The 21409-nt window shown below is 54.5% G+C and overlaps 4 protein-coding genes across 6 annotated transcripts in view; 1 reads left to right on the plus strand and 3 right to left on the minus strand.

Moving 5' to 3' along the window:
• The window catches only part of FOXN1 (forkhead box N1), a 31775-nt gene extending 27424 nt beyond the window's left edge, over nt 1-4351 (plus strand). The window contains exons 7-9 of the mRNA XM_050763193.1: nt 1062-1269; nt 1438-1929; nt 4032-4351. Of these exons, the coding sequence (XP_050619150.1) occupies nt 1062-1269; nt 1438-1929; nt 4032-4351 (1020 nt within the window). The remainder of the gene's footprint in view (nt 1-1061; nt 1270-1437; nt 1930-4031) is intronic.
• The window catches only part of IFT20 (intraflagellar transport 20), a 245198-nt gene that overhangs the window by 209314 nt on the left and 14475 nt on the right, over nt 1-21409 (minus strand). The gene's annotated exons all lie outside the window — the stretch shown is intronic.
• The window catches only part of POLDIP2 (DNA polymerase delta interacting protein 2), a 222000-nt gene that overhangs the window by 189564 nt on the left and 11027 nt on the right, over nt 1-21409 (minus strand). The window lies entirely within an intron of this gene.
• UNC119 (unc-119 lipid binding chaperone) lies at nt 14704-20964 on the minus strand. Of its 3 annotated transcripts, none has more exons than XM_050763247.1 (5): nt 20840-20964; nt 16586-16699; nt 15994-16096; nt 15672-15844; nt 14704-15404 (listed from the first exon to the last, which is right to left on the minus strand). In XM_050763247.1, the coding sequence occupies exons 2-5, from the start codon at nt 16632-16634 to the stop codon at nt 15292-15294; spliced, it is 438 nt and encodes a 145-aa protein (XP_050619204.1). In that variant the 5' UTR covers nt 16635-16699; nt 20840-20964; the 3' UTR covers nt 14704-15291. The 3 variants fall into 3 exon arrangements, with proteins under 3 accessions (XP_050619204.1, XP_050619201.1, XP_050619203.1); XM_050763244.1 differs by lacking the exon at nt 20840-20964 and adding an exon at nt 20319-20618; XM_050763246.1 differs by lacking the exon at nt 20840-20964 and adding an exon at nt 20319-20605 and having other exon boundaries at nt 14704-15400.

Here is a 21409-nt window from a genome sequence, read left to right on the forward strand (position 1 = left end):
CCGGCCAGAGCGAGTGCCCTACCCACAGTCAGCCCCCGCTGAGCTCAGGGCTGTCACAGAGCCTGGAAGAGAGCTGGAGGTGGGCGGGCAGGGGCCCACTGGCACTCCCGCCACCGCCTCTCACCCAACTGAGTCAGCCTAATGGTTTTTACAACCCTCCCTGGGCACAATTACCGCACTGGTGGCATGACCAGGCCTCCTAATGGGTGTTTATTCTGTTGGCACGAGCATCCCCCCCACCGCCTGAGGGCTGGCCTCCCCACCAGGACACGCCCCCCGGGCACACTCATGCAAACACTCACACCCACACATCATACAATCATGGCTACCCACAGTCACACCCAGAGAGACTCTCTCACACACGGCCATCCTCACACTCGAGGAATTCATGGACCCGTAGCCAGGAGACGTTGCTTATGCCAGGAAGACACACTTAGGGATGCGTGCACATGCTCATACGCACTGTCCCTTCATATACCAAACCCACATAGACACACAAACACATGTGCAATGCACATACCACACACACCCACTCACAAACCTCGCCCATCTTTCTTTTCTCCCAAGTTAGTCCCAGAGGGGATAAGGCACACCTGGGAGAGGAGCATTCTTCCCCTAATTCCCCTCTCTAAAGCCAGCCACAAGACCTTAGAGTAGTGAGTCCCCCTTCCACAGAGGGGTCCAAGCACAGGCCTGGAGACCCACTGGGGATAGCTGAGCTTCGGATGGGAGAGTGTTGTGGGCCAGAAGGCCTCTGTAGCACCTACCAGCCCTGGCTTTCCGAATCACCTCAACAGTCCTCTGAGGGGTCAGGCAGGGATGAGGGTGGGATGAAGGCAGATTTGAGATGAAAATAACTTGGAGTCAGGGTTCTTGTTCATCCCTCCCCTACCACCGAAGGGTACCAAGCAAGGGCTGGGTGCTGAGGAGGACAACAAGCCCCAGAGTGGGCGGCAGCTCTGTGCCCAGAGGAGGCACAGGAGTGTTTTAGAACCCAGACCTGAAGTCCGCTCTGGCTCCCTGAGCCCAGCCTGAATGCTTGTCTTGCTCTGCTCTGGCAGACAGCACCCGATGGCTGGAAGAATTCTGTCCGGCACAACCTATCCCTCAACAAGTGCTTCGAGAAGGTGGAGAACAAATCGGGAAGTTCCTCCCGCAAGGGCTGCCTGTGGGCCCTCAATCCGGCCAAGATCGACAAGATGCAAGAGGAGCTGCAGAAGTGGAAGAGGAAAGATCCCATTGCTGTGCGCAAAAGCATGGCCAAGCCAGGTGAGGCTGGCCGGGCCACGCAAGGAAGGGCCCAGGGTACCCATGAGCCCATGAGCTAAAAAAAAGAGAATCGGAGAATGAGGCAAGGCCCTGAGTGACAGTTCCAGGATGGGGAAGGCTGTGGAGGAGGGAGGTCTCATGGTGTTCTTTCTCTCTTGGGCCTTTCAGAAGAGCTGGACAGCCTCATTGGAGACAAGAGAGAAAAGCTGGGCTCCCCGCTCCTGGGCTGTCCACCCCCTGGGCTGGCAGGCTCAGGCCCCATCCGGCCCCTGGCACCCCCAGCTGGCCTCTCCCCGCCGCTGCACTCACTCCACCCAGCTCCAGGCCCCATTCCTGGCAAGAACCCCCTGCAGGACCTACTTGTGGGGCACGCACCCTCCTGCTATGGGCAGACATACTTGCACCTCTCACCAGGCCTGGCCCCTCCTGGACCCCCGCAGCCATTGTTCCCACAGCCGGACGGGCACCTTGAGCTGCGGGCCCAGCCAGGCACCCCCCAGGACTCGCCTCTGCCTGCCCACACCCCACCCAGTCACAGTGCCAAGCTACTGGCCGAGCCTTCCCCAGCCAGGACTGTGCACGACACCCTGCTGCCAGATGGAGACCTTGGCACTGACCTGGATGCCATCAATCCCTCACTCACTGACTTCGACTTCCAGGGTGAGCTGGGGGTGGGAAAGGGAAGGTGGTACAGGACTGGAGACGGCCACCTGGCAGTGGGACTCATCGTCTCCAAGTCTCCAGGCTACAGCCTGCAAGTGGCTGGGTTTCTGGTCAACTGAAGCAGAGGAGGCTGGACCTGGCAGGGAGAGCTGCCCACTTGCTCTCTGCCATCCAGAGAATAGGGAAAGAGGGATGTCCTTGCCCCTGTCTCCCTCCTCCTGGTGCTCCAAACGTGGTCCGACTGACCTCATCATCAAACCACTCTTGGCCGGGCACGGTGGCTCATGCCTAGAATCCCAGCACTCTGGGAGGCTGAGGTGGGCAGATTACCTGAGGTCAGGCATTTGAGACCAGCCTGGCCAACATGGCAAAACCCTGTCTCCATTTTAAAATACAAAAATTAGCCGGGCACGGTGGCACGCACCTGTAATCCCAGCTACTCGGAAGGCTGACGCTAGAGAATCACTTGAACCCAGGAGGCTGAGGTTGCAGTGAGCCGAAATTGCGCCACTGCACTCCAGCCTGGGTGACAGAGTGAGATTCTGCCTCAGAAACAAACAAACAAAAAACCACTCTCAGCTCTGGATAGACTGCAAAGGGCTCCATGTTCTATTTCATACTCGATTGTGAGTGACTAGTAGCCTGAACATTCTCAGATGCATTTGCATTTTATCAGAGTTCATCTTCTAAAGCAGAAGGAGAGAGACTCTACCCTAGAGGAATGGAAGGCCTCAGAGATGGGCAAGCCCTGGAGAGATTTGGAGATAGGAGTTTGAGGCGGGTTCTACCCATTCCACTCCATCTTGGCTGCTCCATCTCTGCAGATGGCCAAGCCCACCCATTCCCATCTAAATTCCAGTGCACCCCAGGCCCCGGTACTGGCCACAGAAGGTTTGGAACAGGGTGATGATCCAGGCCTCAGACTCTCTGTATGCACAGGGGTGGGGAATATTCACAAGCTGATGGAGGCAGCCTGTCCTCAGAGAGCTCCCAACCTGATGGGGAGACAGCCCAGGTTTGGGAAGCTATTATTAGAAAAGTGCCCATAGGGCTGGGCGCGGTGGCTCAAGCCTGTAATCCCAGCACTTTGGGAGGCCAAGACGGGCGGATCACGAGGTCAGGAGATCGAGACCATCCTGGCTAACCCGGTGAAACCCCGTTTCTACTAAAAAAAAAAAAAAAAAAAAAAAAAAAAGAAAAGTGCCCATAGATCTTCAGCCCGGTCCAGAAGTGGGGAGCAGGGCTCAATCAGCCTCAGAGGAAGCTACAGATATGTGGGACATGAAAAACATTTACTTGAGCCCCTGCTAGGCATAAGGCATCAGGCTGGCTGCTCTCTAAGTGCTTTCTCATCTGGGCCTAGAGGATAAGAGGGATTATTAAACCTGCTTCATGGAAGCACACAGAGGCTTGAGAACTTACTCTAGGTCACTTAGCTAGAAAGAGGGAGAGTTGGGACTGGAACCTAGGCGGCCAAATCCAATCCAGGGTTTAGTCAGGCCCTCTCTCTCCAGAGCTTGCAGCCTGAATACCCAGTGCAGGAGCCCCAGGCCCTCGCCAGCCATGATGCAGGTCCCATGGCATAGGTGGCAGCACTGTTTGCTCCTTGGACTCAGGTGTGCATCCTGGCTCTGCTCCCATTCCCTGGGCCCTGCAGTGGAGGAGACCCAGGGAGCCATGCCCATCCATCCCATTAGGTCCAGAGTACACTGCTAGAAGCTCCTTGAGCTGGGCTGCAAATCTACCTTCCGTGGGAGACTAGGCAGGAGTCAGGGTTCACTCCCGAGTGCACAACATTGGCATCCATGCTGCCAACAGGCATCAACCCCTCCGCAATGCCCACCCCCAAAAAGAACCACAGAGGTCTTCTAGATCAATGGCTTTCAGATTGGGCTATATGGGAGGAGGAATCTGAGGCTGAGAGGTTCAGCAACTGCCTGGGGTCACAAAGCTAGTGCTGGGATCTGTTCCCAGCACATGTCACCCTGACCCCTGCTCTCTGCAGCATATGAAAACTGACAGGTAAGAGGGGCCAGACAGGACTCCTCCGGTGCCTCCCACTGACACTTGTTCTCTCCTTCCCCATCTCCCCCAACTAGGAAACCTGTGGGAACAGTTGAAGGATGACAGCTTGGCCCTCGACCCCCTGGTACTGGTGACCTCATCCCCGACATCATCTTCGATGCAGCCACCCCAGCCACCACCCCACAGCTTCCCCCCTGGGCCCTGTCTGACAGAGACAGGCAGTGGGGCAGGTGACTTGGCATCCCCGGGCAGTGGGGGCTCCGGGGCACTGGGTGACCTGCAACTCACCACCCTCTACTCTGCCTTTATGGAGCTGGAGCCTACGCCCCCTCCGGCCTCTGCAGGCCCCTCTGTGTACCTCAGCCCCAGCTCCAAGCCCATGGCCCTGGCATGAGCTGTGCCCAGCATCATCAGCTCCAGCGTTTGCCTGGTCTGGAAGTCCTGGCTGGCCGCCCACATCGGGCTCACCTTAAAGGTCAAGGAAGGAAAATACTCCTGTCCCCTGTGCCACTAAGCCAACATACGTGTTAGTTGGTAGCTGGGGGCACAGAGGACACCACCTGGGGTGCTGCCCCTCACACATTTCTGCCATGTGGTGGCCCAGTTCCTCACCCAGGGCCCCCAAAGAGCAAGTGTCTGGGCAAGAAGAAAATGCACTGTTCCTAGCTCATACTCATCCACCCTCAAGCCCTCATGCGCGCGCGCGCACACACACACACACACACACACACACACACACAGTTATTCAGATGTACACCCACCCACATACCTTACAGCCAGAGGAACCAGCACTCCATCACTGAGAGCCCGACTTCGTTTCTGGGGCAACTGAGAGCTGAGGGCTTTGCTTACCAAAAGCTCAGGCCCTGTGCCAGGCCAAAGATTCCCCCAGACCCCCATTCTGACACCCACATGCTCTGGAGGCCTGGCCCCCTCATCACTTTCTTTCCCAGAAGCCCCCTGTATTTATTCCCCCATCTTCGTCCCAAAAGCCCAGCAAGAAGGAGGAGATAGAGAGCTCCTCCCTGGGTTGTCTGTGGACTCCCCCAGGAGCTGCTAATTGGCAGCACCCGCTCAGCCAGTCTCTACCCATCCTTAGTACATGCTGTGTCCAGCTTCCCCCAGGGTGACACACAGGAGGGGCAACATCTACCCGGGGACCAAACTGAGCCCAATTCTGAAGCAGTGTTTGGAAAAGCCCTTGCCCTCGGAAACTTGAACATGTCCTTTTTCCCCAGTCCCGGGTGCAGGAAGGGCCGCCTCCAGGTCACCACAATCTCACTCCCCCTCCAGAAAGAAAAGTTCACATAGTTTAGGTCCCGGCTTAACTCTACTTACGGAGGTTCAACTTACACTTTTTCAACTTTAGGATGGTGCAAAAGCAATACACATTCAGGACGTTCCTCAACTTAGGATACGGTTATGTCTGATAAACACATCGTAAATTGAAACCACCGGAAGTCAAAAACCACTTTTGACTTACGATGTTTCCCACTCATGATGGGTTTCTACGGATGTAGCCCCATCATAAGTTGAGGAACACCTGTTAGTTACTTCCAACTGTCTCAGGCAACCTAGGTATTCAGGAAAAAAGCCTGGCACAGGGTAGCAGGGAAGCACCCATGCAAAGCACCCTCGCTTTGACTGCTTGGCAGACCTAGGGTGCCCGGGAAGCACAAGGGATACCCGTGGCGCTGTGGGGTGTAGCCCAGGTGCCTGCCATGAGCCTGACCCCACCAAGGGGGAACCTCAGCCCACCCTGGGCCTGGGGGTAACAAAAACTTCCAGAGGTTGGCCCCGGGCTCAGAGGAGGCATAAGCAGATCCCTCAATGGCTTGTCATTGTCCCCTGTCCTGGAACAATAAAGCAAGTGCCTTCTGGTCTCACTACCAAGCCTTCATTTCTGGCCGCCTCTCCCTAAGCAAAACGGCCAGGCCACTCTGATGGCAGATTCCCTGGGCCTGTGACGTCCCTCCCACCCTCACCCAGAACTGAGAAGTTTCTAATCCAAAGAGTGAGGCATCTAGGAAGACTTCTTGACCCACTGGGGAGGCTGAGGAGCAGGTGGGCAGGGTCTCTTCCCAGGAGAATTTCCAAACAGATGCAGGGAAGAGGCTGCCCTGGCCAGAGGAATGGAGGGGATGCCCTCCCCCAGACCCCTTGCCTCTGAGGCCTGCCCACTCCCTCTTTGCACCCCATCTCCTCACGCAAGAAGGAGTCGCTGCCCTGTCCAGGCTGTGCCTTTCTGTTTCCAATCTGTTCCCGGCTGAAAGAGATGCCAAGTGGTTTGAGGCCCTGAGTTCCACAGGTGACAAAGTGGAGCATGTCCTGGTGTTGTGTGCACTGCTGGTCCTGCAGAGTGGTCTCCAGAGGGTCAGGGATTCACTCACTCCCACGTCAGACTCACCCCCTAGGTGTCACCTCCAGGTGGGGTTGGTGTCACTGCAGCACTGTCTCAAAAGAGATGGGGCAGATGTGGGAGCCAAAAGCACACACATGAACCCCAGCTCCCAGAGAAGCCACAAGGGGGACCTCTGCTTAGAAAGCTCTTCTTGGGGCCGGGCGCGGTGGCTCAAGCCTGTAATCCCAGCACTTTGGGAGGCCGAGACGGGCGGATCACAAGGTCAGGAGATCGAGACCATCCTGGCGAACACGGTGAAACCCTGTCTCTACTAAAAAATACAAAAAACTAGCCGGGTGGCCGGGCGCGGTGGCTCAAGCCTGTAATCCCAGCACTTTGGGAGGCCGAGACGGGCGGATCACAAGGTCAGGAGTTCGAGACCATCCTGGCTAACACGGTGAAACCCCGTCTCTACTAAAAAATATGAAAAAAACTAGCCGGGCGAGGTGGCGGGCGCCTGTAGTCCCGGCTACTCAGGAGGCTGAGGCAGGAGAATGGCATAAAAACCCGGGAGGCGGAGCTTGCAGTGAGCTGAGATCCGGCCACTGCACTCCAGCCTGGGCGACAGAGCGAGACTCCGTCTCAAAAAAAAAAAAAAAGAAAGCTCTTCTTGGATGAAGGCCGGGCGCGGTGGCTCCCACCTGTAATCCCAGCACTTTGGGAGGCCCCGGCAGGCAGATTACCTGAGGTCGGGAGTTCGAGACCAGCCTGGGCAACGTGGTGAAATCTCGTCCCTACTAAAAATACAAAAATTAGCTGGGCATGGTGGCGGGCACCTGTAATCCCAGGTACTAGGGAGGGAGGCTGAGGCAGGAGAATCGCTTGAACCCGGGAGGCGGAGGTTGCAGTGAGCCGAGATTGCACCACTGCACTCCAGCCTGGGCAACAGAGTGAGACTCTGTCTCAAAAAAAAAAAAAGAAAAAGAAAAGAAAGGAAAAGAAAAGGAAAGAAAAGAAAAGAGAAAAAGAACAGAACAGAACAGAAAAGAAAAGAAAAGAAAAGAAGAGAAAGCCCTTCTTGGTGGCTAGGCACAGTGGCTCATGCCTGTAATCCCAGCACTTTGGGAGGCCGAGATGGGTGGATCACTTGATATCAGGAGTTAGAGACCAGACTGGGCAACATGGTAAAACCCCGCCTCTGCTAAAAATACAAAAATTAGCCAAGTGTGGTGGTAGGCACCTTTAATCCCAGTTACTCAGGAGCTGAGGCAGGAGAATCGCTTGAACCTGGGAGGTGGAGGTTGCAGTGAGCTGAGATTGCACCACTGCACTCCAGCTTGGGTGACAGAGCGAGACTCTGTCTCAAAAAAAAAAAAAAAAAAAAAAGCTCTTCTTGGGGCCGGGCCCAGGGGGGCCAGCCACCACCTATCTCCAAGAGGATAGGTCTGCAAAAGACCCCATAATAGAACCCCACCTACCCCAGCACCCTCCCCAGCAGAGGCTGGAAGGCTAAATGCAGGGCTGGAGGGCTGAGGTAGGATAGGGAGTGGGGAAGGCATGGCCAGGGGGTACACCAAAGAGGAAGGCCCACCTGCCCCAGCCTGGCCCTGGCTGTGTAGGAAGCAGGTGCAAGCTCTTTGCCAAGACCTCAGGCAATGTTGCACGCCAGCTCTGTCCAACCCTGGGCCTGTGTCTTGATGACACCTAGGCCCCCAAACGCAGGGCAAATGTTTCCTGGGAGAATCCTACTGGGACCCATTTGCTTGCCTCAGGTCCTGAGACTCTGGGAGCTCAGACAAACCTACCTTATATCCCAGGCTAGGTCATCTCCTCCAGGGGGGCCCTCTGTCAAATCTCTGTCCAGTGGGCCCATTCAGCACACCTGTGTGTGAACTGGCCCCTAATGCAAGAAGACAGGTAGCAAGCAGGTAGGACTTGGGTCTAGTTTTGTGTGTGAGTGAGTGAGTGAGTGAGTGAGAGAGAGAGAGAGAGAGTGTGAGAGTGTGTGTGTGTGTGTGTGTGTGTGTGTGTGTGTGTGTGTGTGTGTGTGTGTGTATGTGTAACCAGGCTCTCAGACTTTAACTGGGCCTTATTAGTTCCACCCTGAAATGAGCCCCGCGCTCCCGCTCATATGCTGCCCCCTGCTGGCCACCCCACACCAAGCATTTAACCATTATTAGAATGAGCAACCATCTTTTTAATTTTATTTTTCCAAGTAGATATGGGGTCTCGCCATGTTACCCAGGCTAGTTTTGAACTCCTGAGCTCAAGTGATCCTCCCACCCCGGCCTCTGTTAGGTGCTGGGATTACAGGCGTGGGCCACTGCACCCACCTAACGTTTGTAGTTTTTGTAGATGTAGGGTCTCACTATGTTGCCCAGGCTGGTCTCAAACTCCCAGGCTCAAGCAACACCCCCTCCCTGGCCTCACTAAGTGCTAGAGTTACAGGCATGAGCCACCACACCTGGCCAGGGTGAGCAACAACTTCTCTGAATGGATGCAGGGTCTTCAAGTCAGCTATTTGGAGGGAATTAATCCTTTTGCTCAGGGATTCTAAACGTGAGAGATCTCAAATGGATTAGAATTCCCAGGTCCAGGAACTTGCATGAAAAAGTTACAACTTCATTTTCTCTCATCCTTACCTGAAATCTAGCATTTCCCTCCATTATGAATGTCAGCAACAAATCACACTAGCATTGGCAATACCTGTGACTTTGTCATTAGAAATCACAGATATTTTGTAATTGTATTATAGATAGTACAAAAAATGTACAAATACATACACATGCACACACATATACACACACATACAGTAATCTGTCGCTTAACAACAGACATACGTTCTGAGAAATGTGTCCTTAGGCAATTTTGTCATTGTGCAAACATCATAGAGTTTACTCCCACAAACCGAGATGGTAGAGGCTGCTGCAAACCTAGGCTCTATGGGATAGCCTATTGCTCCGAGGCTAAAAACCTGTATGGCATAGGAGTGTGCTGAATACTGTAGGCAGTTGTAACACAATGCCTATGTGTGTTTCTACAACACATAGAAAAGGTACAGTAAAAAATGCAGTATTGGCTGGGCACAGTGGATCACACCTGTAATCCCAAGACTTTGTGAGGTCAAGGCGGGTGCATCACTTGAGGTCTGGAGTTCGAGACCAGCCTGACCAACATGGCGAAACCCCATCTCTACTAAAAATACAAAAAATTAGCTGGGTGTGGTGGCACACGCCTGTAATCCCAGCTACTCAGAAGGCTGAGACAGGAGAATCTCTTGAATCTAGGAGGCAGAGGTTGCAGTGAGCCAAGATCACACCACTGCACTCCAGCCTGAGAGACAGAGTAAGACTCTGTCTCAAAAACCATATATATATATATATATATATACGCCGTATTATAATCTTATGTGACCACCGACATATATGCAGCCTGTCATGACAGACACATCGATATCTAGTGCATGATTGTAGATACACGCACACACACACAGTCATCTCACAGTGGTTCCAGGACCTCCCACAAATTCCAAAAATCCATAAATGTGCAAGTAAGTCCCTGATATAAAATGGTGGAGTATAACCTACACACATCCTCCCATATTCTCTAAATCATCTCTAGATTACTTATAATACCTAATACAATGTAAATGCTATGTCAATCGTTGTTATACTGTATTATTTAAGGACTAATGACAAGACAAAGGTCTACGCATATTCAGTACAGACATTTTTGATGCACAGTTGGCTGAATTCACAGACGCAGAACCCATGACCAATTGTATATAGTTTTTAATACATAAAATAAATAGGATAGGCCTGGCACGGTGGCTCACGTCTGTAATCCCAGCACTTTGGGAGGCTGAGGCAGGAGGATCACAAGGTCAAGAGATTGAGGCCATCCTGGCCAGCATAGTGAAACCCCGTCTCTACTAAAAATACAAAAATTAGCTGGGCATGGTGGCGTGCACCTGTAGTCCCAGCTACTCGGGGGGCTGAAGCAGGAGAATCACTTGAACCTGGGAGGAGGAGGTTGCAGTGAGCCAAGATTGTGCCACTGTAGTCCAGCCTGGTGACAGAGCGAGACTCCGTCCCAGTAAATAAATAAATAAATAAATAGGATAACAATATATTTTATGTTCCAAAAATCCTTTTATTGTCCATAGGCTGTAGCAGACTGACAAGAGAGTCTGTGGCACGTAGAAAAGTAAAGCAAGGGGCTGGGTCTATAATCCCAGCACCTTGAGAGGCAAAGGCGGGAGGATTGCTTGAGCCCAGGAGTTCGAGACCAGCCTGGGCAACATGGCAAAACCCTGTCTCTACAAAAAATTAGCTAGGTGTGGTGGCACATGTAGCTTCTGTAGTCTCAGCTACTTGGGAGATGAGGTAGGAGGGTTGCTTGGGCCCAGGAGTTTGAGGCTGCAGTGAGCCATGATTGTGCCACTGGACTCCAACCTGGACAACAGAACGAGATCCTGACTCAAAAAAAAGAAGGGTAGTGTCCTTGCTTTAGTTGCCAGATGGTGGGGAAGTGGAGGGTGACTCTTAGGGGAGTGGCCCGGCTAGGGCAGCCTGGGACAGCAGCTCTTTAACAGCTGGAAGGGAAGATCTCAGGTTTTTTTTTTTTTTTTTTTGAGATGGAGTCTCACTCTGTCACCCAGGCTGGAGTGCAGTGGCATGATCTCAGTTCACTGCAAGCTCTGTCTCCCGGGTTCATACCATTCTCCTGCCTCAGCCTCCCGAGTAGCTGGGACTACAGGAGCCCACTACCCCGCCCAGCTAATTTTTTGTATTTTTAGTAGAGACGGGGTTTCACCGTGCTCTCGATCTTCTGACCTCGTGATCCGCCTGCCTCGGCCTCCCAAAGTGCTGGGATTACAGGCGTGAGCCACCGCGCCCGGCCAGATCTCAGTATTTTAACCACTGGTTTGGCAGTCCCAGTGAGCACCTTGCAGGCCAGCCCAGGGCATGAGCTGTGGGTTTCCCTGTAGTACTTGGGCTTTCCTGCTCTACCCAGGGGCGGGATCCTCATGACACCCCTAAAGAGTCAAAGCAGGCCAGGCGCGGTGGCTCAGGCCTGTAATCCCAGCACTTTAAGAGGCCGAGGCGGGCGGATCACCTAGGTCAGGAGTTCAAGACCAGCCTGGCCAATATGGTGAAACCCTGTCTCTAAAACAATACAAAAATTAGCTGGGCATGATGGCGGGTGCCTGTAATCCCAGCTACTTGGGAGGCTGGGGCAGAAGAATCACTTGAAACCGAGAGGCAGAGGTTGCAGTGAGCCGAGATCATGTCATTGCACTCTACCCTGGGCGACAGAGCATGACTCCTCAAAAAAAAAAAAAAAAAAAAAGGCCGGGCGCGGTGGCTCACGCCTGTAATCCCAGCACTTTGGGAGGCTGAGGCGGGCAGATCACGAGGTCAGGAGATCGAGACCATCCTGGCGAACACGGTGAAACCCCGTCTCTACTAAAAATACAAAAAATCAGCTGGGCGTGGTGGCGGGCGCCTGTAGTCCCAGCTACTTGGGAGGCTGAGGCAGGAGAATGGTGTGAACCCGGGAGGCAGAGGTTGCAGTGAGTTGAGATCGCACCACTGCACTCCAGCCTGGGTGACAGAGCGGAACTCTGTCTCAAAAAAAAAAAAAAAAAAAAGTCAAAGCAAAAATGACTGGCCCATTTCAGAGATAAAAGGGAATTGCCCCTTCAAGGTCAACAACTCATCAACATCAGAGCCAAGACTAGCCCCACCTCCTGTCTTCCTCCCAGGCAGCCTCAAGGTTCCTAGGGACAGTGCCAGGAACTAAATGCAGCAAGATGTACCATTTGCAATAGGACTAGTGCCAGAGGCATGAAGCCTTAAAAGAAGGCATGGGACCAAGGCTTTTCCCAGCCTAGACTCCTCCAAGCCTGAGGAACACAGACCTCTTTTCAAGGTGAGTGTCAACTGGGTGCCTGCTTCAGAGATGATAACCTCAGAATAGGGACCCTCCTCTCTCTCTGAAGGTGGAAGCGCAGCAGGCCCAATCTAGAACCTCAACCCAGTTCTACTTGGCAGCTGCAGTGAGTAGAACTATTATCAGGGTGTTGGGAAAAGGTCCTCTTCCTTGCTATAGCTTCTCTGCAGACTTGTAACCCCATAAACTACAACAGCAAAACCACCCCTATACTGTACTTTCTTTCATACCTATGCAGCCTCATCTGCAAACAAATCCCTCCCCTCCACATTCTTGTCCTCATTCTCCTTCTTTACCTTTGTGGCAACTGATAGTTCCTGACCACTTGCTTTGTGATGAAATTTTCCTCCAAAACATGGTTCTGCTCCCACCTCCCTGGAGGCTCACTCCTTCTGTCTCCAGTGGTTCATTTCCTTCCACCCTGCTCTCAAACACCAGCCTTCCCTAAGGTGATACATTCTCATTCAGGCACCCTCAATTGGGGGATGGGGATTCGTATTATAATAGCATTGTTTGGGAGAGTTCCAGTAATTGCAGGACATTTGGCATTCCTAAATACCAAGAGTGTCAGTGGAGGACCCCATGATCTCAGCCACCATCATAGCTTCAGCAATCATCTTGTGGCTGATGGCCTCAACAATCACCACCTCCAGCCCTTATTCCCCTCCTGGTCTTAGGGCCCGCCTTTACTGTTTTCTGGTAATTTCCTCCATGCCACAGCATGTCCCAGTCTGAAGTCACCCTCTCCTGCTAGCATCCACCCTGATCCAACCTGCATTCCTAAGCCCAGAGATGGCACCCCTAGCCACCTCAGCACCCAGGCCACACACCAGGCAGTCAGCCTTGCCTCCTCCCTCTCTCCAACCCACTCATCCAATCAGCCACCACACCTGAGGATTTCATCTCTTAAAAATGTAAGTTTCATCTGCTTCTCTCCATCTTTGAGGATACTGGCCTAATTCAGGTTCTCTTTCTCTCTCACCAGACTCCTGCAGCACCCTCCTCATCCTCACTGCCCCCTGCCTTTAGTGTGGTAGTGCATGGAGCCAGACTGCCTGAATTCAAGTCCTGGCTCTGCCACTTCATAACTGTGCAATGTTGGCTGGGTACATTAACCTCTCTGGACCTACATTTTCTGTAAAATGGGCATCATAATAGTGCCTTCCTCAGAAATGACCATGTTTATGAGTTAATACATGCAGAGCACCGAGCCTGGCCCTCAGTAAATCTTGGCTACTATTGTCAGTCTCATTATTTCCAACCTGCCCTTCACTCAGCAGCCAGAGATAATTTGACCATGTCATGCCCACTTAATCCTCCTCAGGGGCTCCCCACTTCTCGGAAGCCCTGCTCCTGAGACTCTGCTGATCTGTCTTCCTTTCATATCATATTGACTCTTGAACACACCTAGGCTTATGCCCATAATCCTAGCACTTTGGGAGGCCAAGGCAGGAGAATCCCTTGAGCCTAGGAGTTTGAGCAGCATAGGGAGCAGCATAGGGAGACCCCATCTCAAATAAACAAACAAACACACCTGACAAATCTTGCCTCTGAGCCTTTGCTTATGCTGTTCCCTGTGCCTAAGCGCTCTTCCCCATCAATTCCCATCACAAGCACCTGCTCCAGTGCCACCTCCTATAAAAATCCTCCCCAGAACCCTCCATACAGAATGACTCTGATTCTTCCTCTCCATGTCCCAGTCCTTTTTTATCCCCTAGGGATGAGTATGTGTTCCTTGTGTCTCACTCATTTCAGAATTCCCAGAATTCAGTGCAGATCCTAGCTCCATCTCCTGCCCCCAGCAGGGGCTTCACAAAATCAAGCTGAATTCCCGCACTTCTGGGCCTCCTAGGGCCAGAGCTCCTCAGCCCAGAGGGTGCGTCGGCTCTGGGCCTATCTGAAGGAGGGCCTGAAACTGTAGGGTGTGCTCTCTGCCCACCTCAGTTTCTGAATCTCCTCCATTAAGCAGCCCCCTCCTCTGAGTCTGGGATGGGGGTGGAGGCTGAGGGCAGTGTTATGTGCAGGGCTGCCCAGGCATGGGGGCTCCCCAAGGCAGCTGAGGGCAAGGAGATGGCTCCAGGCCTTAGCCAAAGCCCTGCCACCTTCTATGATGAGGGCTAAAAGCACAACCCAGGGTCCCTCGCACCCTGGAGTTCAGGGTCTTTGTTTCAGCCTCTGTTCTGCCAGGGTTAGCTCTGACTTTGGGCCAAGAGCTTCCCCTCTCAGGGTCTGGATCTCCTTCATCACAAGAAAGATCCTCTCCAGCTCCATCATGTTCTAAATGCTGACTCTAGATGGTGTCAGGGTACAGAGAATCACGGGACAGGAAGACTAAGGGGTGAGAGTGCACTGGAAGGTGAGAGGTAGGAGAAATTTTTACTGCCTTAAGCACACCCCTGCCTATCCCCGCTCCCTTCTTTGCCCATACACACAGGCTGGCCACACCAGAGAACAGAAAAGGAAAAAGTTTATTGAAAACTATATACAGTTGGTCCAGCTCCTACAATGGGCTGCAATCTCAGCCAGTCCCTCCCACACCTCAGGCAGTGTCTTGGCCCCTCATGGGGAGAGATGGGGCTGGGCCTAGGGCCCAGACTCCCTTGGGTGGCTTGGCAGCTGGAGCCCACCGTGGATCTTTGTAAATTTACAACTCTAAATGGCCTGAAGGTAGCGGGCAGGGGACAGGGAATGGATCCCTGCCTGATCTAGTCACAGCCTTGATAGGGGAACACTATTCTGAAACTTGGGTCCAAGTAGGGCCCAGCTAAGTTGTCCGGAAGTCCCAACTGCTCCTCTCACAGGCCTTCCTAGACATGGAGGCAAACAGCCTCCCTACGACCCCACCCCATGTAGCAGCCCCATGGGCTTCACCGGCTTGACTGGGGACACCAGGTACCCTTCCTCCCAACATTGACTCAGGGTCCGGGGCTCCTGGAGCACTCCCCAAGCAGAGGACTTGGGGTTGAGGGGTGAGTGTTGGGGAGGTCACAGCTCCGAGCCCAGAACCGGAGCCTCCTGGGGTCAGAGCAGCCATGGGGTCAGGGCGTCCCGCTGTAGGAATAGTCTGCTTTATTGTGCATCACCAGCCGGTCATCCACGAAGTAGAAGCTGTCAGACTGGGTCTCATACGGGTGACGGATCATCTCGCTGACTGCAAGAGAGGCCCACCAGGCCGGGCAAAGGTCAGGAGCCTGAGTCCGGCCACTGCAGAGGCTTCAGAACTAGGGTACAGGGACAGCCAAACAACCTGAGATATCCCCGGCCTCTTTCTCTACAGATGATATGGGAATGGTGGCAGACACAGAAGAGCCCCAGGGTGGGGAGAAATGGGGTCAGACCCACAAGTCTCCCTCCCTCCCACAGCTCAGTCTCTACACGCCCCCCACTTCCCCACTCCTAGAAGGCCCTGCCCACGCACTCAGCTCCTCGGAGAGAGGGGGGAAGTCGTAGATGTGCTCGCAGGTGTTCTTGCTGCTGGGGATGCAGAAGCCAAAGTGGAAGTCGAAGCTTTTGAGTAGCTGGTTGCGGAAGTAGTGCCTCTCGATCATGCGGAAGTTGTTGACAGGCTTGTCTCCCACTGTGAACTCCACCCTGAGCAAGGGAAGGAAGCAGGGCTGAGTCTGTCCTTGAAGTCAGCTAGCCAGCCAGGCTCAGGACAGGCCACCCCTACAAGAGGCTGAGAAGGGCCCCCTCACACCCTCTCCCTCACCCCCACCACCACCCCCAGCCCAGCGACTCACGTGGCTCCCACCTGCCTCAGGCGGAGGAAGGCAGGTGTGAACTGGTAGCGGACAAAGCGCCCAGCATTGGGGTCCAGGTCCCGCCGGTTGATGGGCAACCGCTCTGCAATGTACCCCAACTGGGGCTCAGTGGGCTTCAGGCTGGGCCCTTGTCCACCCAGGGTTCCACCCCTGGGCCTCTATCTATCTGATTTTGTAAAAACTCCCCAAGAAATTCTGGGGCACATTGAGGGTTCAGACCATTGGCCAGATAGTGCCACCTAGCGGTTCTAGATCTGCAGGTTCCCAATTGCCACTGTGGTTCCGGGGCCACAGGATGCTGAGGCCTGGGACCCATAGGACTGCAGTTCCCAGAGAGCCCTGCAGAGGGCAGGCTGGCAGGGACCGAAGGGGCAGGGCTGACCTCACAAGATGTCCAGCCTCAGAAACATATGGGAAGGAAAAGAAAGGGCCCCCTTGCCTGCAGACTCCTGAGAATGCTGGGGTCCAAGCCCCACCTCTGTGGACTCCTCTGTGGCCCAAGGAGTCCCTGGGCAGCCCACTCCGCAGCTCATATCTGCCTCGCCATCAATGGCCCACCCAGCCCACTCACCTGAGGCTGGGGGCTTCTTGATTTCAAAGAGGACAGTGCCTGAGTCCATGTCCCGAATCTTAAACCTGACGAAGTCGATCTTGTAGATATTCTCCTCGGGGGAGCACAGGTAGTCTACGGGAGACAGGCAGCTGAGCAAGGAAGGGGCCCCAAAGCCCCTGCTGCCAGGTCAGCTTGTGTGGGACCCCAGAGTAGCTACCATCTTCTCATCCCTGGGATCACTACCCTCTGGAAAGAGGGACCTGAACCCCTGCCCTTGGGGTACACCCCCAGTGTGGAAGAGACATAACTCCACCATGGGGATCTAACAGGGGATAAGGCGTGCCATCCTGGTGGCCTCTGGGGGCCAGGGAAGGGAAGGGCAGAGAAGGGTAGAGGACAAGGCCACCTCCCGGACGCTCTCCCTCCCACCCTGGAGTTGAGGGTCCTCATTCTGGCCTCTGCTCTGCCAAGGCTGGCTAGGTGACTTTGGGAGAATTGGGTCTCCAGCATGGTGGGAGCCTCTCCTCTCATATGGGAACAACTTCCTGCAGTCTGACCTGTCTCTTCTACTGCAAACTCAATCTATCAACTTCTCTGTTACCCTGCCTTTGAGAACCACACTGTAAAGGGGGCCACACAGCTCTGTCTTGGGAGAGTCACAGTCCTTCTCTGGAGGATACTCCTACCCTCGCCCCACAGCTGCCCCTGGCATGACATCTAGATGTATCAGGTGAGGCTGATGTTGAGGGGACTTTCCCTGATATGGGTGGTGCTGGGGCAGGTGAACAACCCCTTCCCTGTTCCTCCTCCCCTCCCAACCCCCTCCTCTCAGTAAGAAGCTTACACCAGCCCAGCTCCCTTAAGCAGCTTAACCAAAGCTCTGCTGACTCAAGCCCAGAGCCTGGGATATGGCAGGGGGTGGAGGCCAACTTTGCTCTTATCCTTTGTTGATCTCCAAATGGGAGGAAGTCTTAGCAAGCAGAGGGAACCCCCTTAGAGGTCATTTAGGCAGCCCTGGCTCTGAGCCACCACCATGGAGAAAGTAGTCCCGGACCCCTATAGAGAAGAACACAGGCTAGGCCAGGAAGCGAGTGTGGCAGGTGCAGCAGCGGGTGTGGAAGGGCTAAAGGGAGTCCTCGGGCCCACAAGGGGAACCAAGAACAGTGGGAGGCCCTGCCTGAGGAAGCTCAGGGACCTACAGGGCCCGATCTAACCCTCACAGCTCTTGCAGCAGCAACTTCAGGTGTTCAGGGAGACCCTGGCAACAAAGAGAGCTGAGAGGTGCAGGGAGGGACTCTGATGCTGTCAGCCTACACAGCATCACATCCTCCCCTGGTGGCCCACAGAGGCCTGGAAATCACCCTCCAGGCCCCTGGGCCACCTATTCCTCTGGGGCAGGAAGAGGAAGTGAATATAAAGTCATTTTCTCTTCCCCAGGCCTGCTTCTTCCCCAAGCCTGACACAGTCCCCTCCAGGAAGCCCTCCTGGCAGCCGTCTGGTACCTGGGGCCCGGCATGGACTTTATACAGCTTGGGGAAGAGTCTACTACAGCCCACGTGTGGGGTGGGGAGAGATTGGAAGTGGGCAACCTCTATCTCACGCCATTCACCCTATTTTCACAGAAAGTAAGCACCAGTATAAAGACATAGAAAGAAGGTACAGAGCATAGGGAATAGAGTGGCAGAGTGGGGAGCAGGATCCCAGTGCCCAACTCCCAGATCCCTGTAAGGCCTTCTCTTCTCCCATTCTCCAACTTTTGGAGCCTCTCTCATTTGGGAACAACTTTCTGCAGTCTGACCTCAGTCTCTTCTACTGCAAACTCAATCTATCAACCTCTCTGTCCTTAGAAGAAGTGAGGAACAGGGATGTCTATGGCTCAGAACACCATGGCCACTCCTTCCCTTCTAGAAAGGATGAGGCCTGGGACCCAGGGTCAGGTCAGAATAAGGAGCAGAGTGGCCAAGGGCTCAGAACACAACTGCTCTATTCCTCTCAGCCACAAATAGCTTCCTAAGCTGGATTCCGGGCCCAGTAATCTGGGAACAGCAAACCTCGGACCTGCGTGATTAGGGTCAGAAGAGACCAGCAAGAGGTGCCAAGGTGGAAATCCCTGGAACTCTGTTCTCAACTCCTGCACAGGAAGGGGTTCCCATGAAGCCCTTTCCTCTACTCACCCTCCACAGATTCCCCATCTCTAAGGGCTATGAATTGCCTCCAAATTAGGAGACAAATGGTGGTACATGAGCTGGAAGCTCCCTCTACTTGCAAAATCAACCCCCCAAGTTACTCAGGGCTCAATCTGACCTCTGGACTTCCTCTGAGACAGTTCTGCCCCAGAGCTAAGCTGAATCCTAAATGCTGCTGTTGCAAATTGTAGCCCAACTGGCTTCAACATCAGCCTGGTCCAGCCTCCCTCCCTCCATCGACGCCTGCTTGGGCAAGGGAGCTCAGTACTCTGGGGGCCCAGCCAAGAATGGCTGCTGCCTAACTCAGTAAGGATAGAGGAGTTGGCCCCCAGGGACCCAGGAGCACAGGCTCAAGGCTGCCTCCCCTCCACAGCTCTGTCTGGGAGCCCTGTGTTCAGCTGCTTTGGAAGCTCTAGGGCTCAGGTCCACTCCAATATATGCACCCCATACCCACAGAGAGGCCCCCCAACAATTATTCTCACAAAGGGGGCCAGGGCAGGTTGCTGGTGAATGTGGCCAAGGTGGAGAGCCACTGTCTCTTCATCCTTTGAGGCTCAGCCAAGGCCTCTGCTATGAGGTTTCCTAGCCCTCATTCCCTGCCTATGATGACCCCCTCCCCTGCCCTGAAAGCCAAGTTGTTTGACCCCAGGCAGCAGCCATGAGCAGCCCTGTAGGGCCCAAAATACTACTGATCAAAGAGCCCAATGTACACAGAATGCATAGATGCCAGGCACTGTACAGAATCAGAGGACTTATCTTCACAATAACCTTACGAGATAGATACCATTATCCCCATTTTACAGATGAAAAGACATGCTGAGAGGTCAGGTTACTTGCCCAAGTTCACACAGCCAATTATATGCAAAGTTGGAACTCCAGCCCAGGCAGTCCAGCTCAGAAACTCTTAACCACAGTGGAGACCAAGCCTCCCTTGATGACAGAGCCCCTAGAATAGGACAGGCGCTAGTCCAGGCTTGGGGGGACGTTAAGCCACTCCCCATGAGAAGGAACCACAGTCAACACTCTGAAGCTGCCTGCTCAGTTTCTTTCCTGGGGAAGAAAATGGCCCAAGTATTCCTGGAGGATCAGGGTGAGGGTATTAATGGTTGGGGAGACATGACGAGTCTGAATGCCTCCGAAGTAACTCAGCCTCCACCTAGCCTCCAGGGTGGGGGCTGAGGACAAGCTGCACTCAGCCCCTCTCCTCATTAGTGCAGGGGCGGGCCTCAAAGCGCGCTCTGAAGACTCCACAGAGGCAGGGCTACAGTTGCAGCTGCTGCCGCACGCACCTCCACGCTGGGAAAAGGGGACGGACCCCCGGAAAAGGAAGGAATAAATCTTGAAAGGGAGAAGAAAAGCGCACAGAGAGAGAGATCAAGGGAAGGGGGTACACAGAGATCTCAGGCTTGGTGGCAGAAGGGAGAGTAGGGGACACAGGAGAGGGAGACTCGGTGGGGGAGGGGAGGCGGGAAAGGGGGCGGGGGCTGGGGCTCGGTGCGCCGGGAGGGCCCCTCGCACCCTCTGCCCTTCCCGCCAGCGGGAGGCGCTCCCTCGCGGGTGCTCACCACCCGTGATCCGCTGCAGCCCCAGCACGTCCTCCGGCCCGATCGGCTGCTTCCTCTGCAGCGGCCCCGGCCTGGGCCCTGGGCCTGCGTCCGGCTCCGACTCGGACCCAGATTCAGATTCCACCGGCGGCTCTGGTATGGGGGCCACGCTCGGGCCCGAGGGCCCGGGAGCGGGCTCCGCCCCCGTCCCGGCGCCACCGCCGCCCTTCTTCACCTTCATGGCCTCGCCGGGCCGCGGCTCGCCTGCTGCTGCCGCCGCTGCCTGCGCCGGCTGGAGCCGGAGGAAGGGGGAGCGTCCGCAGCCCCGCCCCCGGCCGGGGCTCCAGGTACCGCCCCGCCCCGGCCCCGCCCCTGGGGTGGGCCCTGCGCTGATCCCGCCCGCCCCGCGGCCCACCCCTGCCGAAAGGCCACGGACGTGGGGGATGGGAGTCGGGGGATCCTGCCCTGGGCTTCATTCTGTTTTTCTAACACTTTCTTGTACTGGTACTAGTGGGGTCCTGACTACCTCTCCGCTTACTCACTGTGTTCCAGCCTTTCTGCTCGTGAGTTCCAGGCTCAGGGTCTCTGCTTGGATGCTCTTCCCCAGATGGCCTTTTTTCTCCTAGTCACAGCTCAAATGTCATCTGCTCAAAGTTGCCTCCCTCACACCCAGTCTGAAGTCCTTCCCCCTCAGTCACCATCTGACCAGCCTGTTTTTGTCTTTCCAATGCATTATGTGAAATTATTTTTATTTGTCTGCTCTTCCTCATGAAAGCTCAGCTCTGTGAAAGCACTGATCCTGCCTACTTTGTTCTCAGTAGGACCCCGGCACCTGGCAGAAGGCTCCCTGCAGCTGGTGCTCAAGATATATATATAGGGCCGGGCGCGGTGGCTCAAGCCTGTAATCCCAGCACTTTGGGAGGCCGAGACGGGCGGATCACGAGGTCAGGAGATCGAGACCATCCTGGCTAACACGGTGAAACCCCGTCTCTACTAAAAATACAAAAAACTAGCCGGGCGAAGGTGGCGGGCGCCTGTAGTCCCAGCTACTCGGGAGGCTGAGGCAGGAGAATGGCGTAAACCTGGGAGGCGGAGCTTGCAGTGAGCTGAGA

This window comes from Macaca thibetana, chromosome 16, assembly GCF_024542745.1.
Source record: "Macaca thibetana thibetana isolate TM-01 chromosome 16, ASM2454274v1, whole genome shotgun sequence".
Taxonomy (NCBI): Eukaryota; Metazoa; Chordata; class Mammalia; order Primates; family Cercopithecidae; genus Macaca; species Macaca thibetana.